At 51.0% G+C, this 18,064-nt stretch overlaps 1 protein-coding gene across 6 annotated transcripts in view; it reads left to right on the top strand.

Moving 5' to 3' along the window:
* Nucleotides 1-838: 838 nt before the first annotated feature.
* The window catches only part of ELMO2 (engulfment and cell motility 2), a 38,858-nt gene continuing 21,632 nt past the window's right edge, over nt 839-18,064 (top strand). The window contains exons 1-10 of one of the 6 annotated variants that reach the window (XM_064573291.1): nt 880-937; nt 2,438-2,502; nt 2,850-2,936; nt 3,184-3,323; nt 3,919-4,018; nt 12,036-12,163; nt 12,495-12,535; nt 12,983-13,055; nt 13,457-13,507; nt 16,680-16,861. In XM_064573291.1, the coding sequence (XP_064429361.1) occupies nt 12,086-12,163; nt 12,495-12,535; nt 12,983-13,055; nt 13,457-13,507; nt 16,680-16,861 (425 nt within the window). In that variant the 5' untranslated portion in view covers nt 880-937; nt 2,438-2,502; nt 2,850-2,936; ... (1 more) ...; nt 3,919-4,018; nt 12,036-12,085. Of the gene's footprint in view, nt 938-2,437; nt 2,503-2,849; nt 2,937-3,183; nt 3,324-3,918; nt 4,019-6,432; nt 6,477-12,035; nt 12,164-12,217; nt 12,317-12,494; nt 12,536-12,982; nt 13,056-13,456; nt 13,508-16,679; nt 16,862-18,064 lie in introns of those variants that run through there. The other 5 variants (XM_054510138.2, XM_054510140.2, XM_045885881.3 and 2 more) reach the window with 5 other exon arrangements.

Raw genomic sequence — 18,064 nt, 5'->3', positions numbered from 1 at the left:
CATACTTCTCGGGATTGTTGTAAGGATCTGTGAGACAAAATGGTGAAACCATAAACTTTAGAATCAAACCCGCACAGTGTGGCGTCTTGATCCGCGGGCCACCAGCTGTGTGATCTCTGGCCCGCTCGCTCCAGCCTCAGTTTTCTTATCCACAACAAAGGGATCGGCATAATACCTACATTAGGGCTGCTGTGAGTATATAGGGAGATAGCACGAGTGAGGCCTTGGCTCGGTGCCCGGCCTTGCTCTGATCCGCAGGTGCGGTGACAAATGCCACCGCCCACGGGACTTCACTGACAGTACAGCTGAGCGGTAGCCCTCTGCCTCTGCTCAGCGCCCACGGTCAGCCCCGGGTGCCGGTATAATTAGCTCCATCTCGGTGGTGAGTAGCCACGGCTGCTCACAGCCTCTGACACGACTGTCACCTCCCACTCAGTTATCCCCACTGTTGAGTGTGCATTACATGCCCGCGGAGCATGAGGCTGAGTGCCACCAGAGGACAGCTCAGCCCTCAAAATCTCCGAGTTGTCACAGGGAACCGAAGCCTTTTCCTTCACTCCCGGGCTGTGCCAAAAGAAAAGTTTGAGGGAGAAAAGGCCGCCTCTTGGATCGGCTGCGAAATCCCGCTCCTTCTGACCCCACAGCCCGCAGGGTGGGTGGTGAGGGTGGGAGGGAAGGAAGCCTGTTTCTTTAAGAGGCCTCCGCCAGTGGGGCGGGGACAGCCGGCGTTTCCCCCGGCAGTTGGGCCCGCCCTCTCTTGAGTGACAGGCAAGCAACCCAATTGAAGAAAGAGAGCTCAGCGTGACGGCGAGGCGGAGCAATAGGAGCCCGGGTCGGCCTGCGGGGGCGGGGTCCCGGGCAGGCGGGGCGGGCGGAGGCTGGAGGAGCCGCGGAGGCGAGACCCGGGCGCGGGAGCTGGGCCTAGGTCGGCGCCCTGGTGAGTGAGGGGCGCGCCGGGCGCCGGGGTGTGGCGGGCGGCGGCGAGGGGCCTGGCCCGAGGGATGCGGGGAGGAGAGGCCGGGCCGGGAAGGGGGCCGGAGGCTGCGGCCTGCATCTGCCCCAGGGGTTGAGGGGCTGGAGGGCGGGCCCCGGCTGCACCGCGCCGGTTCGGCAGGGGGTCGCGGCCCTGCTGGGCCCGCCGGGCCGGAGGGGCGCGGGTCCCCGACCCGGAGGGGCGTCGGGTGGGGAAGAGGGCGGGCCGAGCCTGGAGGAGCGGAGGGAGGAGGAGGGTGAGAGGATGAAGCCTGCGGGCGCGAGGAGCAGATGGGGGAGGGACGGGGTGGGAGAGCGCTCGATGGGAGCCGGGGGAGTGTTTGCGGCCGGGTGGCCCTCGGCCGCGGCCGGGGAGTCTCTCTTGACATCGCCGCCGCCGACGCACTCGCTGCCCATCACCCCGCCCCGTCGAGCCGGCCGGCTATGTGGCCCCCAGTCCATCTACTTCTCATCTCCGCCGCTCCCCTTCAGTTCAGGCGTCTGTCGCCTCCTACCTGGGCGATTGCATTGTCCTACCTGATGTGCCCCCCGCGCTCGGGCCGCTCTGCTGTGGGCCTCGCACCGTGGCCGGTGGGATGTTTCAAAATGCACATCCGATCCGGACACTCCGCTGCTTAAAACTGGCCAGCTGCCCACCTCTTGCAGGGTCAGTCCCAGATCCTCGCCCAAGCCCTGGAGATCTGGAACCTCCAACCTCTCCCTCCCGCTCAGTACTCTTCACACTGTCCTTTTCCTGTTCCTTCTACATACCAAGCCCTGGCCCTCCTCCGGGTCTTCACACTAAGCCTTCTCTGCCTGGCTGGCTCTTCCCCGCCTGTCTTAGTTCATCCTTCAAATCTGCACTCAAGTATCACTTCCTTAGGAGGCATGCCTGAGCCCTGACTCCTCCTCCAGGTGAATTCCCCACGTTTGTCACCCTGTGTACTTCTTCACCACACTTGAACAACTGCAGTTTTACTTTTATTTGTGAAAGTATTAAAATGTCTGTCCATTCCAGCAGATAATAAGGTCCAGAAGATAGTGTCTGGTTTTGCCCCTTGTATCTCCAGCATCTTGCACAGGACCAGGCACTGTAAATATTTATTAAATAAGGGGATGGAGGACATGGCTTTGACAGGAGGAAGGGGGTGTGAATCGTGGTCCCTGATAGCCTGCCAGTGGGGGGAAGGAAACCAACCTTGGAATACTTTCTTTGCAGAGCAATACCCAGCGTCCAATAGAAATAAAAGGCACTATGTGTAGTTTAAATTTTTTAGTAGCCACATTAAAAAAGTAAAAGGAAACAGGTGAAATTAATTTTTGGAACACATTTTACTTAGCCTATTATATCCAAAATAACATTATTTTGACATGTGATCAATATAAAAATACTATTAGTGAGATAGTTCACAGTTTTGTGGGTGCACTAAGTCTTTGAAGTCTGGTGTGTGTTTTCTACCTACAGCCAGTCCGTTTCAGTTTGTGGTGACCACATGCCCAGTGCTCGGCGGCTGTACAGACAGGACACAGGTTAGGTGCTACCGTATCGGACTGTGCAGTTCTAGAAGCTTCGTATACCTGTGGCATTTAATCCCCTTTAGAGTCTTTTGAGGTAGTTATTGTTACCTGCATTTTACTAATAAAAATAAGGAAGCTCCTAAAAGTTACATTGCCTGCTGGTGCTCATCCTAGAGTTTGTGAGTGGAGGAGGGAACATGAGGACCGGGACCCCATGTGTTAATCTAGAGTCTGGTCTCTCTATACCTTGTGCTGCCTCTGGGAGGTGCCAAGGAAGTTTGGGGGTGCAGGAAGTGGGGACTAAACTTGAGAACAGTGGCACCGTGGCTATATTGTGTATTCTGTCTGGTTTCATGCAGAGCAATGTGTCTGGACGCATCAGTACCACCTGTCTAGGTGGCTCAGGAACAAGCATATTTGATGCCTTTGGAGGAAAACCCTGCAAGGCAAGTCCTTCTTTGACCCAGTCCCTGTACCGCACAGCAGTACACACCCTGGTCCCAGGATCTGGGGAGAAAAATATGCACGCCCTGCAGCATCGCAGCGGTCCTGGGAGCACCACGCTCGAGTTAGCATCCTGGCTGCTCAGTTCCACAATTGCTGACCGAGTGAGGTTCCCCTCAATGCGAGGCCAGCACAGTTCTAGGCTATTTAGGGGGACTGGGGAGTGTAAGTCACAGCCTTCATTTTCAGGATGCTTCCCGCGGAAAGACAAGACCAGATCACAGGGTGATCTAGATGATACGCAAGACAACCATGTGGTGTGATGGAGAACCAGAATCAGCAGTCTGCAGAGCCTGCAAAGTTGCTCTCGAGGCCAAGCTGTGAAACATGTGTGAAAGTGTTGAATTTGAGTTCCTTTAGGTGGGGTGGGTGCTTTGCAGTTTGCCTCCATGCCTGCATAGACGCTACTTGGCTTATTTACTTATCTGCCCAGCTGCTTAACGCGTTTGAGTTTGTCACCCCACTAGGCATGCTGGTTTAATGTGAGTCACCAGGAAAGATTTGTTGAGCGCCTGTTATGTGGCAAGCCTTGTATTGGCCATGGCTCTGGCACTGACTAAAAAGTCTCCAAGGTGCTTTTTCTAGAAGAAAATAATAATAATAATAATAATAATAATAATAATAATAATAATAATAACAGAACACCCTCACCAGCAGTGCTTTGCCTTTGTATTGATTTGTCTCCTCCTTTGCCTTCACATATGTTCTCGTTTTGTCATCAGTATCCTGCAGCCTGGAGGGTAGGGGTTTTTTTTATGCTGGGAAATGTGGTTACAGTGTTTTTGCAACTTCTTCAAGTTCACACAGCTGGAATTCTGCTTACTCTGTGTCAGAAATTGTGCTTCTGTGATTAACATAGATTATCTCACTTAATATTCATAACCACTTTAGAGAGTAGGGTTGATTCTAATCCCCATTTTACAGATATGGAAATTGTTAGAGCTGGAATCCAAATCCAGGTCTGGCCCACTCCAGAACAAAAGCTCCTAACCATTAAGTGACACTGGCTCACCAGAAGGTCAAGGTAGGAAGAGAACCCAAAAACATCTAGTCTGACCCCCTCACGTAGATCAGGACAAGAGGGTTAGAGAGGCTCGTGGTCGTGGTGAATCTGGGCAGTCGGGTCTCCTGTGTTGCAGAGAGGGAACTAACCCAGGCATGGGGGACCAAGACCTTCTTTTGTCCCCAACTGGTGGTGTGGCCTTGCCAGCTTCTCTGGACCTCAGTTCTCTTATTTATAAAATGAGAGGGCTTGGCCTGATTTTACAACGAGAACAGTGCTGTTTTGTTATAGTCGGTATTGAAAGAGTTGGGCCCAAAGCCCGGGCCTTCAGCCCTAACCCAGGACTCTTCTCAGCTCACCACGCCCCCTCCCCCCACAAGCCCTGCCACCCTATTGCAGCCACAGTGGTCTGTTGAAGGGGAACAGTTTCTTAAAGTTCATCAGTATTTTCCATCTCAGCATCTGTTTCACTTCCAAAACCTGAGGCAAGCAGTCTGTAAATACTGAGCCCTTCTAAATCTGTCGATTATTATAGTTAGGGATTTGTAAAGTTCTAGGCAATGGACAGTCCTCTGTAGTGTTTTTTATTCTTGTTGAAAGGCTGTTAGATCTCAGGACATCCTGGAGGGTATTTTTATTTATTTTATTTATTTATGTACTTATTTTTAGAGAGGGAGGGGGGAGAGAGAATCTTAAGCAGGCTCCACGCCCAGTGCAGAGCCCAAGGCGGGGTTCAATCTCACAACCCTGAGATCATGACTGGAGCTGACATTAAGAGCCACCCAGGTGCCCCATGGAGGGTACTTTTAGTGTGGAATTCTGCAGGTGCTGCAGTGTGCCAGGCATTGTGCTGCAAGCTTTGGGGAAGGGGGGCGGGTAGGAGACCCAGGCTGGATGCGTCCCTGCTCTCGGATGGCTAACAGTCCTGTTGCCTGTGGCTCTCAGCCCTGACCACCGTTAGGATCACTTGGGTGGGGAAGGGGTTCGGTGGCGTGGGGTGAGCATTGATGGTGCACAACCAGAGTTGAGAACCACTGGTCTAGAATCTGCTTCTCAGGCTTGACCGTGCATGTGAACCCCCGGGGGTCTTGTTAGAAGGCAGATTCTGACTGAGTGGGTGATCCTCCATGACTGCCGGCTCCCGGGCGCTGCCGATGTGTTTGTGTGCAGCTCACACTTTACTAGCAGGGGAGGAGGCCACACATAGAGAATTACAAGTCAGTGGGACTGTGAAACTTTGTATAAAAGACTGGGAGCGCAGAGGAGGGTGCAGTTAATTCTGTCTGAGGTGCGGAGACGAGGAAAGCCACACCCATGAGTGATTGTGTGAGCTGGGCCTTGAAGGATGAGTAGAAGTTTGCCAGTTGGCTAAGGGGGAAGGCATAACGGCTCAAGCGAAAGCTCAGACTCAGAAGAGCATGGTGTTTGAGGGAACAAGATGGCCTGGTGCGACATACTAGCATCTCCACGGGAGAGTCTGGAAGGCAGTTCCACCCTGAAGAGCCACTGAGTGGAACTGGGGTCAGCCTAGTGCTCTGCTAGGGAGTTTAAACTCTGGTCTCCACGTATAGGAAGCCTGTAGAGGGTTTCTGTGCAGGGTAAGAGGAGACCTAGGTGATCCTTAGGGTAGGTGTTCAGGGGAAGAAGCCCGAGCAGTTACCCAGGTCTCATACCCTTCCTCGCTGTGCTTTGGCCCAAGTTAGTGGCTTTTGGGTGAGTCTGGTGTTCAGCAAATTTCTACAAAGAGAAACGTTAGCCGCTATTGGCATGTGACGGGCCCTGGGCGTTTCGAGCAGTGTGTGGCAGAAACTGAAGCTCTGTCAACCCACTTCCCCCGCTCTGGACCCGAGAGCTCATCCTCATCTAGCGGTCGGAACTCAGGGAAGTTGAGTCCCTCCGCAGATGAGAAGATTTCAGAGGGAGAAGCCTCTAGTGAGATTGCAGTTTCAATTAGAAAGAGGGTGTGACCTCTAGTTCCCTTCCTGGTATGGTGGACTCTGTTGCAGGAAACGTAAACCAGACTCACCCACACCGTCCCCCCACTGAGTCAAAAGCAAAAGAAGAGAACAAAAAAGCACACCTCAATCCTTATCCTTAAAAGAGTGGGAAGGAGGGGGGAGGGAGGATGGGGAGCTGGAAACCGGGACTCTTCATTCTCAATTCCTTACTGGTGGGGAGGGATCCTCTTTCACTTCCTTCCTTCCTTCAGATGGGCTGTGTCACCTGCCCTCAGAATCCAGCTCTTTGGAGCAGTCACTGCATGGGTGATGATAAAGCTCCACGGGGCCTTTTTTCGCGGTGTTGATTTCATAAGCACGCCTTCCAGAGGCCACTCCGGGAATGCTCCATTGGAGACACCGAGGTTACTATTTCTCTCATTTCCCCAGCTTTGCCTTTGAAACCGTGCACTTTCATTCTCCTGCCTTATAGAATTGCCTTCCTCAGATCAAATGTGTGCCTGTCTCCTGTTTGTGGCATGGTGAGTTTTCCCAGCCGGCTTGATGTCTGCAACACTTGCTTTAAAGGGGGTGGGAGGTGAGGGGTGGCGAGCGGTTTCATCTGGAAGAGGGGTATCACTTCTTTGCCCCTTGGGCCTGGATGTAAACCACAGCTCCCTTATCCCGGCTGTTTGCTGTTGAACTCAAGAGCACCACTGAGCGCCAAGCAAGAGGCTATTTATAACCCCAAGAGTTTTGCAATGTTATTGAATTGCTTCGACCTAATTTCCACTTCCTTTCTAAAATGGAAATGAAGAGTAAGCAAGCAAGTACTGAAGGAGTTCCCCACAAGGAGACCCTTCATTCAGGAATGTGCTCGGGAGAACATGACCGATCCTACTCTCCTGTCCCCTGCCCCCTCTACTGAGAGAAAAGCAGAGGGATACTCGCCCCTTTCTTTTCGGTAGAGTCGATCAAGGGCACTAAACCTGGTTTTCCGGTGAGACGCGTTCTTATGTCGGAGATGACAACCAGACTCTTGACAGTGGAAATACTGTGTAACTGGAAGGTGGTGGGATGTGCAGGGAACACCAAATTCACGCCAGTCCCTTTCCATTCAGAGGCAACCCTGGTTCATAGGAGTTGAAGAAGTCAGAGGTGGTGGATTTGCACAGACACTGGTGCTTACTGAGCCATAACTGCGTGCCAGGTGCTGGGCTAGGTTAGTGGGCGACAAGGGTACCTTCCTTGGAGGAAGAGCTAGTGAGGAAGAGAGATGCATAAATACTTCACTGTGCTTGGGCTCCAAGTTAGTGGCTTTTGGGTGAGTCTGGTGTTCAGCAAATTTCTACAAAAAGAAACGTTATTATACAGCATCAGCTGTATAATAATAATAATACCTATAACGGAGTAGGACAAGAGCCCTCATAGAGGTCTGAACAGAATGCTGTGAGAACACAGTGGCCCCATCCTATTTCATTTTGCTAGAGAAAGGTGGGGACAGCTCAGAGTGGTAGAGAGGAAGTGGCATCTGACCTGGGCTTTGATGTTTGAATAGGAGCTCTTTTGACAGTCCAAGGAAGGAAGAGGACATGCAGGGGGACAGAAGAAATGAAAGAACATGGCCTGCTCATAGAAACAGCAAGTAGTCTGGGAAGATCTGGCTAGATGGAGAAGAACTGAATAGCACGTGAAGAAGTGTGGATCTCCTCTAGACAGTGGGGGAACCACTCCCTGTTGGACCAGGGAGCTCTTGTTATGCAGGTCTCTTTCCTTCAGGGTGCTTTAGCTTCAGGTACAGCAAACCAGAATCCTCCAGGCACCTGCTGCGGGCCACAGACAGATCTACCTGCTGCTCACATGGCTTTCAAACAACACCAAACTACCCGGAATCTAATTATTATTATTAGCTGTGTGATGCTGAGCATGGTCCTTAATTTCTCTGTGCTTTGCATTGTCTTATCTGTTAAATGGGCGTAAAAATATGCCACCTAGTGTTACTGTGTGGATTAAATGAATCAATATATGTAAAGTCCTTAGAAAAGGATCTTAGCACTATGTAATAGTTAGCTAATGTCATCAGCATCAAAGAAGTATTATGTAGAGGGAAAAGAACAAACTTTGAAGTCATACAACTCAACAAATCCAGTTCTGATCTGATTTCTTTCTTTTTTGTGGGGGGAGGGGAGGTGTGGGAAAGAGCCCTGTGGAAGACAAGCTTCTCAACCCTTCTGAACTTCAGTTGTCTCATCTGTAAAGTGGGGATGATTTTCAGGGTTCCTTGAGCATCAGCTGTAATAATGCTATAGAAGTGAGTGATCAGGGGTGCCTGGGTGGCTCAGTCGTTTTAAGCGTCTGCCTTCGGCTCAGGTCATGATCCCGGGGTCCTGGGATCGAGCCCCGCATCGGGCTCCCTGCTCAGCAGGAAGCCTGCTTCTCCCTCTCATATTCCCCCTGCTTGTGTTCCCTCTCTCGCTGTCTCTCTCTCTCTCTCTCAAATAAATAAATAAAATCTTTAAAAAAAAAAAAGAAATGAGTGATCAGGGGTGCCTGGGTGTCCCATTGGGTTAAGCGACCGACTCTTGATTTCAACTCAGGTCGTGATCTCAGGGTCATGGAATGAGCCCCCCATCAGGCTCTGCGCTCAGCGGGGAGTCTGCTTGTCCCTCTCCTTCTGCTCCTCCCCGTAAAATAAATGAATAAATAAGTAAATAAATAAAATCTCAAAAAAAAAGTGATCAACTGTAAAGAGGCTATCCATTACTATTATATACAACATGATTACTAAAAGGTCACTTAGATAACTAATCTGTTTTAAACACATCAGACTTATCTAAGTGGGTTTTACTCTTTACTAATTGAGCTCGTGTTAAGTAAGGGCCCACTCACTGTCATTACCCTTGGCCTGTTTCGCTGCTGCCTGTGTGGGCCCCCATATCAGAGTTCCTTCAAAGCTTGGGGTCAAACTTAGTCTTGGGCCTTTTCATTGCAGTGAACAGAAAAGCAGACTAGTTCCATTTAAAGGAGGTTTTTTGGGGGCAGGATCCAGGGAAATTTCAGGTACCTCAAGTGTAGGAGTTGGAGGCATGGAATCTGGGAAGGCTTTTCCATCTCTTTTTGGGACTTTGTGGTTTCTGGTTTCTGGCCTCCACTTATCTACACATTTCTGGATTCTTCCTGCAGAACAGCTTCCTCTGGAAGACTCTTGGTTTTTGCTTCTTGGTATCTTTGGCTTGCTGGTGGCTTTGGCTTGCCAAGGTACCTGCTCTGAGGCTGACTATGACCTTTCTGCCCCAGGGCCCCTTGCCATCCAACTTCCTTAGCCTGTGTCTTTGAATTTAAGAGAAAGAATTGGATTCGTCCAGCTGAGGTTGAGCGTTCACCTTGGCCCCACCAGCTGGGGCAGGGTTGGGGAGAGTGTCGTGCAATACACACGGACAGCCTGCCCGGTGTGAGAAAGGGCAGAGTTGCTGAGAATGGGGCTCATAGTATCTCTTGAATAGTCTCGGTGGTTGCAAACCTCCACGCTTTAAAATGACTATGAGTTTTTGAAACAGCCAAGAATCACTCAGGGCGAAATTTAATAAAGAGACAGTCAACCTAGGAAATGCCAAGTGGGGTCAGGGTAAAGTGGAACAGCCAAATAATGAGCTTTAGCTTCGTTGTCTCCAAAGACAGTATCCAGAAAGGAGTTCTAACAAATAACAGTTGTTTCTTAGCAGCACCATCGGAAATAAGGGTGTGGTTTCTTTGGGTGTAGACTTTGAAATGGGCAATCTTCATTTGGATTTGTGAGTTCTACTTTAGAATCATGGACTTTTAGACTTAGGATGCGCTCTACACGTGCTTTAGTTCAACACTCACATCCCACAGTAGAGACTTGGGTGAAAGGGACACGTCCACATTGCCCAGACACCTAGGGATGGGACTGTGGCTGGGTCCTGAGTCCGTCGGGTCCAAATCCAGTTGCTTCTTCAGCAGGACAGTCATCCCAGCTCCTTCTCTTGCACCTGCACCACCTCCTTGTTGCAAAGAGAAGAAATAAATGAGAAATGGTCTAAGAAGCCATCCTGTGCACTTCCGTGTATATAAAGTGCAAAAACAGGCAACACTCATGTATGGCGAGAGAAGCCAGAAAGGAGTTGCTTCTTGGAGGGCTGGAAGCTGGGGGATTGACTGGAAGGAGGTAGGAGGGATTTTTTCAGGGTGATGAAAATGTTCAAAGTCTTGTTTCGGGTGGTGGTTACAGAGAGATGTGTGTATTTCTATTCTATATATACACACGTACATGAGCTCTGTGTGTTTCGTATGTAAATTATGTCTCAGTTTTAAAAAATGATCTCACAACTGTACAGTCATACCTCCTAATTATGGCACATTTACCAGTAAGGATAAGGATGCTGCCCTAGGCATCCAGAGAGTCACAGTCCCACCCCTGCTTTGCCATGTTGCCTTTCAACCAGGAGGTATTCTAATGGGAACAGTCCATTGTGTGTCTAGGCCCAGGAACATCACATGCGGGAGATTCTGCTTGCAGAAGCTTTAGGGACCATCCGCCTAGCCCCCTGCAACCCTTTTAGGCTTGATTTAGTGCCAACGAACAGAAATTCAGGCTAGCTCGGAGGGGAGGGGAAGAGCACCGGCCAAAGTCGGCTCCAAGTTCTGTCCCCTTTCCTGCCTATTAGCTGGTTGAACTGGGGCCCTTTTAACCCACCTCTGAGCTCCAGCTGCGTCATTTCAGAGGTAATAGTCTGGTTCCGTCTACTTCCGGAGGCTGCTGGGAAGGCTCAGCAGAATCAGTGAAAGCCCTTGGAAAACCATCTGTGCATTGTCACGTGCTGGAAATGCTATTGACACTTGCCTTCTGGGGCAGCCCGCCCTGATCGGGAAATGGTCATGGAAGCTTTCCTCTCACGGAGACTCATGGGTGTGTAGGGGAAGGGACTTTTACCCCTTTCACCAGACGGGTCTATGTTCACGGGGCTGTGAGAGCTGACATCCGTGTCTGGGCCTAAAAGTCGACAGCACACACGAATGGCAGCTTAGCAACGGCTCTGCTGCGAGTTCAGGAGAGCCAGGCGGTCTCCATCAGCGAAGTGTGAAGTGCGGAGTGAGCGGCTGAGCCTGGCGGAGGCCGGAGAAGGTCTTTTGCGTTAAGAGAGCGGCCTCTCCTGAACCGGTAGGCAAGGAACGTAAATATACATGGAAATAATCCATCAGTCGAGTGACTTGCCTTCATCAGACCTTGGAGAGAGGATGCTTTAGCTGCTGCTCGGAATACCGCTAAGCTAGCAGAGTTGCCTAGGAAACCGGTCACATGGGCCCATCTTCCAGACCTGTTCAAAATGATTTATTTTCCTTTATTTTGGAGACAAATGGGGGAGGGGGGTTAGAGGTACTTCCGAAGCCTCGTCCTCCTATAGAGGGGCCTTTGTGTGAGGCGGTCCTCACCTCCCTACGCTTGAGCTCCAGCAGCCCTTGCCCTTGGCAGTAGGGACTAAAATAGCATTTCCTGTCCCAGTTCTCTTCCCCATTTTCTGAACTCTGCGTCATCCCACACAGAGGAGGCCCCACATTGTGTCCTTTGAGGGGGAAGGAGTGGAGCAGTAACTAGGGAGGAGGCGAGAGAGCATGTGGCCGGGCCCTGCTGACACTGGGATCCTCCTCGGATGGCTGCGGAACACAAGTGGGCTGGCTCCTCAGCCAACCACTCAACCAAGCAAAGGCTCTGCCTATTCTTATCTGTCTCTGAGCATATGCTTCTCCCTCCCAAGGTCCCCAAGTAGGAATTTGCAGTAAATTCATTCTTCTACCACACAGTGCTCCTGACCCTTAGACCAAAGTGTTGCGTTGGCAGATCTTGCTACTGGCTGATCTGCCGTTGATGGATAGGTTTGTCCCACTTCCACTTGCTGACTTAATCTAAAAGAGACAAAAAGCCCAAGGAGAGGGTCTGAGTGTGATATAGAAAAATTCCAACCAAGTAGTTCCATATGTTACTTTGGACACTATCTGTCTTTTGATTCTCAAAAATATCTGATGAGTGAAAAATGAAGGCAAACTCTCTGACTCTTTCCTTCTCTCTGATTCTTTCTCTCCAGGCGGCTGTGTCTGTGTGTGTTTCTTGGGGAAGTAGGGCCCATTGGGAACAATGCCACCGCCATCAGACATTGTCAAAGTAGCCATTGAGTGGCCAGGTGCTAATGCTCAGCTCCTTGAAATCGACCAGGTGAGCTCCTGAAAGGAGAAGCAGAAGCAGCGATGCAGGACGGGGGAGCTGGGAAGTGCACGGCGCAAGGGGTGTCTTCAAGGGTGGGGGCCTTTGGCATCAGGAGTAAGAGCCAGCAACAGGAAGGTCAAGGCCTGTCCCGCCCCATGGAAGGTCAGTCCCCCGGCTTGGGAGAGGCTTTCTCTCCAACAGAAGCTATCAGGGAGGCAGACCCCAGGTTGATCCTCTTTGGCAGCCCCTCTGGCATGAGTAGCATGTGGTTGCAGGTGAAGGATCTCTCTCTCCCCCCACCCTCTCTCCCTCTCTCTCTCCCTCTCTCTCTGTCTTTCAGAAACGGCCTCTGGCATCCATCATCAAGGAAGTTTGTGATGGGTAAGTAGAAAGTGCCCTCGTTCTGGACAACGGTAGGCTAACAACTACAGGAACACTGCCCCACCTTGAGAGGAATCTCCAGTTAGTTGAGTCCCGGGAATGGAGCTTTTGTGGATCATTGTCTTACAAAGGAAGTAGGCTGAGGAGGATGTCCCTAAGACCTTGTAGAAATCCTTCTTTTTCCTATAAGCCCAGGAATGCCCTGCCTGAGGCCCTGGTGGGGTGTGAGGCCCATGCTGAATTGTGCGGACCGCTGCACCAGTCTGTACCCAAGGCTGGGCAAGTTGTCTTGTCAGCATTTTAGCCTGAAGCTTTGGGTCTCCCCCATCCTCCAGATAGGCCGCCCAACCCCTGAGGCGACTCTGCTGGAAATGATGAATACATCTATAGCTTTTTGCCAGGCCCAGCGAGAGGGCCAGACGTCTGTACTGTGTGTTTCTTCCACAGGTGGTCGTTGCCGAACCCAGAGTATTACACCCTCCGTTATGCAGATGGCCCCCAGCTCTACATCACCGAACAGGTGAGTGCGGGAGCGCAGGGCAGCGCGGGAGCGCAGGGCAGCTCGGGAGTGGCAGAGGAGGTGGCCCTAGGAGGTGGCGCTGCCGGGGCTGCTGGCCTTGCTGATATGCGGGCAGCTTCTGTTTACAGGGGAGGGGTTGCCTCCCAGGCGGGTTGGGGTGCACCAGCCCTGCCTCCTCTAGTGGCTGGAAAACCATGCCTTCTACCTCCTGAGGGCCAGGGGCACGTGGAGGGGGTCTGAGAAGGGGGTCTGAGAAGTTCTTGGGCAAGACGCATGCAGAAGGAGGCCTGACCTAAGAGGCTCGGTTACAACTACTATAAATGACAGCAAGTTCTCATCAATTCAGCTGGCTTGCACAATTTTAATATTGTATCTTAGTCTTTTTTCTCTTTGTTACCCAGACACGCAGTGACATTAAGAATGGGACCATCTTACAGCTGGCTATCTCCCCGGTAGGTATCCGGCTATCATCAGCAGTAAATTTATTTAACACATATAGGAGCACCCACCATGGGCCAGACCCTCTTCTAGAAACCAAGACTACAGAGCTTAAAAAGTCAATCTTTGAGGTGTCCCTGGCTGGCTCGGTCAGTGGAACATCTGACTCTTGCTCTCGGGGTTGTGAGCTTGAGCCCCACGTTGGGTATAGAGATTACTTTAAAAAAAAAAAAAAAGTCAATCTTTGCTCTCACAACCTTGTGAGGAGGAAACAAAGGCCTCTCTCAAGCATCTTGACAGAAAGTTGCTTAGGGAGCTGTGGGGACTCAGAAAAGGGGCTGCCTGGCTCAGCCTGAGGATTCCCAGAAAACCTTCCCATAGAAGGGAACGCTTAGCACAGATGTTGAAGGATAAGCAAGAGTTAGCTGGAGAGAGAAGAAAATGGAAAGTATACCAAGCAGAGAGATGTGCTTCGTGTGGGGGAGGTGGGGCCTGTAGCAACCAGTAGGGAGCCAGACCTGGAAGGGTCCCGGATGGCCTGCTCTTGGGTTTGGACTTGATTCAGAAGGGAATGTGGGGACATTGAAAGATTTTAAGCAGGAAGGTACATTATGTTTAGATTTATATTTTAGGAAGATCACTGTAGTGACAATGTGGAAGATAGGCTAAAAAAAGAAGGTTGGTGGTAGGAGGAATCTTTAAGAAGCTAATGAGAAATGTTAACAGCCCATGAAGTGAAGGCAAGTGACAGTGGAGACGAGGGGACGGGCATGAGAGATATTTAGAGGTAAACCTGGGGATGTGGTGATATCCTGGATGTGGAAGGAAAGGGAAGATGCCCTGATTCCTGCGAGTGGTCCTGAAAGGTAACTAAGGAAGCGACCAGAAGGGCAGAGAGAAAACCAGAAGACCCGAGGGGGGAGGGAGGGGGCAGGGAGTATGAGGATAGAGGAAAGCGTGGTCTGCAGTGAGCAGAGATCGAGTGGACTGAGAGCAGAAAAGCTGTTCACTGATCCGGGAAGTCCATGGTCCCTGGTGACCTCTGTGAAGACAGTTCTCGTGCTGTGATGAATGACAGCCAGGCTACAGCGGTGGCAAAGTGAGGTCCCCGACTTCACCGCACTATCAGGAGGCTTGGTTATAAAAGGAAGTAGACAGCAGAAGGCAGGAACTCGGGGACGTGAAGCCAAAAAGATAATGCTTTTTAAAAAGAGGTAAAACATTCCTGGGTTACAAAAATCAAAAAGTTTGACAAAGATACAGTGGAAGGTCTCCCTCGCACTCCCATCCCTCACCTACCCAGTTCCCCACCTCCTCTGACCCTTCCTAGCTGCTAACTTCTGTTGCAGTTTCTTATGTGTCTTTGAAAACAAGTTAAGATGGAAGAGAGGAAGGTTGATGGTGCAGGAAAGGGGGTGATGAATGGAATAGGACCTCACTGGGTCAGGACAGGGGGAACCCAAAGCCCGGATGGAGGGATTTTTGACCGCTCAGTCCCCAAGGAGGATGGTCGATGTGGGGGTCACTTAGGTGTAGAAGGGCTGCCAGTAAATTAAGGGCGTGATGGCCCCTGTTTTCTTGGCGAGGCAAGAGACTGGTCCATCTGAGCAGAAGGGTGGTGTGCAGTAATAACAGCTAACAGTTCCAGAACGAGCGCTTCGCATACAATGTATCATCCCATCTTGACAGACCCCCGAAGAGATGGGTACCCGAAGAGATGGGTACCCTCGATAGCCCCGTTTTGCAGATGAGCAAACAGAGACTCAGGTTAAGAGACTTGCCGCTTGTCCCACAGATAAAAACGTGGCCGAGCCGCCTCTCGAACCCGGGGCTGGCTGACTCCGGGCTGGTATCCTCCACCTCCCCACCGTCAGCTCTGCAGCTTGATGTGACCATCTGGGAGCTGCTTTCGTAGGTGTGCCGCAGCATTTTACGGACCTCCTGTGCAGGGTAGCTGACTTGCCCAGGAGTCCATCTCTCTGGAGTAGGGGACAGTGGCCTGGAAACGCTGTCTCAGGAGGAGCCTTAACGTTTGGAGTTAGAAGTTTCTAAGTGTGGTGCAGACCAGTGCCCTTCAAATTGTTCTATCCTGTGACCTGTCCTCGCGGCGTGCCTTTTCTCCATGGTGGGGAGCCTGGAGGATTTCTGGGTCGTCCCAAGCCCTGTGTCTGTGATAATAAAAGAGGAGAGGCAGATGGGGGAGAGGGGTGACCGGGCCTGACTCCTCGGTCAGCGGCAGGAGCCGGGCTGCAGTCACTTGCTGAGCACTGTAAGAAAAAATAAAGGCCACAGCAGCATTTTGCTCTCAAGGCTCTTCCGTTCCAGCTGAGAATATTAATTAACAGACAAAAAATAGAGAATGACGACTTGCGGGTCAGTCGCTTGCGGGGGCCCTGACTGCAAAGCCAGGAAGTTCAACAAGAGGAAGGGCCGGCGTACTCTAGGGGAGGGCTTATGGCTAGGGCTTGCAGAAAGGAAGCAAGGCATTCTGTTGGGAGAAGTTCGTGTGCTAGGAGAAGGCTTGGTCACCAGCCATCACTTTGAAAAAGCTGTTTTGAAAGCTCCCGGCTCCTCGGTGTCCTTAAAATTTCCCCAGGACTGTCAGTTTGAGGAACAATGATAGAGGCTTTCAGAGAAAGTTACAAAAAAAACTTGTCAGGCTTATCCCATTTTGAGATTGAAAGGGACTTTAAAGGTGATCAGCAGATTAAATCCTCCCCCCAATGCAAGAATCCCTTGTGTAGCATCTTTGACAGCTGGTTGTCCGGATTCTCCTTGGTTGCTTTTAGTGACTGAGAGCTCATTACGTCAAGAGACAACCTGGTCTACTGTCTGATGGCTTAAATTCATAGAAAACTCCCCTCTGTTGAGCCAATATCTGTGTCTCTGTGACTTGCCAGAGGTGGTGGACTTTTGTCTCCCTGGTCTCTTTTGTAGTCCTTCAGTGGGAAGTTTTTGTAATCCGTAGAGCAGAGTGCCTATATACACAGCTCCAGATCGGTCTTGGCATACTGGTAACTCCCTGAGTGATCCAATAAGCATTTATTAAGCCAACTCCTAGACAGCATGAACTAGTTCTGCCTCGGGCTCGGATGTCCACAGAAAAGCCTTTATGAGCTACTTACTCACAGAGCAGTAACCTGCCGCAAGGAGCAGACAGCATACATCTTGTCCCTGGTCTCATAGTCCCGGGCCGCACGCCAGCTGATGGAGAGGACCCAGTCGTCCAACATGGAGACCCGGCTGGATGCCATGAAGGAGCTGGCCAAACTCTCTGCTGATGTGACCTTCGCCACTGAGTTCATCAACATGGATGGCATCATTGTGCTGACACGGCTTGTGGAAAGTGGAACCAAGCTCTTGTCCCAGTGAGTATAACTGAGCTCCTATTGGGGGGTTTCAGAGACCGACTTCACTCAGCAGGGCATCCTTTTCTCATCTCCACTGAGTCACTTGAATTTACTGAACATCTTCTGCATACAGAGCAGTGAGCCAAGTACTGGGCTCTGCCCAGAGGGATTCGCTATTGTGGTCCTGAATCTTGTACTACAGGTGGTCTTCACAGATGCCAAGCAGTAGTAAAATCAGGGGGTACAGAAGTCAGGTCATGAAAGATCTGTTAATTTATGGGAAATGATTGGCCTGGTGGAAGCTAGTGAGCAGACTGTCCAGATTTGACCAGAATAGGCATCTGTCTATTCTTAACCCCTGCCCTTGCTTCCTCCCTTTCCAGTCACCGCCCCACTCCACACACGCACATGTGCGCGTGCACACACACACACACACACACACAGGCTTTCTCTGTGCTCACCATAGTTCGCCATCTCCCTACCGCCCATTTTCACAAGGAGGACGAGCTCCAGGACTTTGCGTAGGTCACAGACATCTCTGATTCTCCAGTGCTAAGATGAGTGTGGCGGGACAGCATGCCCGTGGTCAGCCGTGAATGAACAGCTATTCAGTTAGCCGTCTAGGCCCAAGGTGGCTTTCTGTCCCTCTCAGGTGGCACAGACGGAGGCAGAAATCTTCTTTTCAGCTGATGGACCAAGCTATTGAAATTTGCAGCCAAACCAGGCACCTACCTAATCATGAGTGTTTGTTGTAAGTTTCGGATTTTGCAGGAGCACGGACATCCTGAAGCCTTCAGCAGCCATCAGAGACTTGTGCCGTCTCCAGGGGGTGTAGCATTAGGCTGGCCTTGGTTTCCTCCTCTTTAAAATGGGGATGCTGCTTACACCGCAGTGCTGTCAGGGGAGTGTTGTTAACGGGTCTGACCCTGCCTTGCCAAGAGCACCGTGCAGCTGTGTAGAGGATGGTGTGTAGAAAGAGGAGGGACACCGGAGAGAAGGCACTGGAACCCCCATTCTCCATCAGCACTGCAGCCAGTGTGTTGCACGCATTGTCGTCTTGCCCTCGCCACGACCCTGTGATCTTCACGCTGTGAGATTAACTCAGTTTTACAGAGATGGAATTTGAAGTTTGAAAAGATAAAATTTGCACAGTTAGTAAATAGTTGAACAGGAATTGCGCCCCTGTCCGAAGTTAGTACTCTCTGTCCTGCACTGCTGACT

This window comes from Mirounga angustirostris, unplaced genomic scaffold, assembly GCF_029215605.1.
Source record: "Mirounga angustirostris isolate CCGP_5_RB_7025 unplaced genomic scaffold, mMirAng1.0.hap1 SCAF_10, whole genome shotgun sequence".
NCBI classification, from domain to species: Eukaryota; Metazoa; Chordata; class Mammalia; order Carnivora; family Phocidae; genus Mirounga; species Mirounga angustirostris.
The sequence above is the reverse complement of the archived record's forward strand: the minus strand, read 5'-3'. Positions and strand labels throughout refer to the sequence as shown.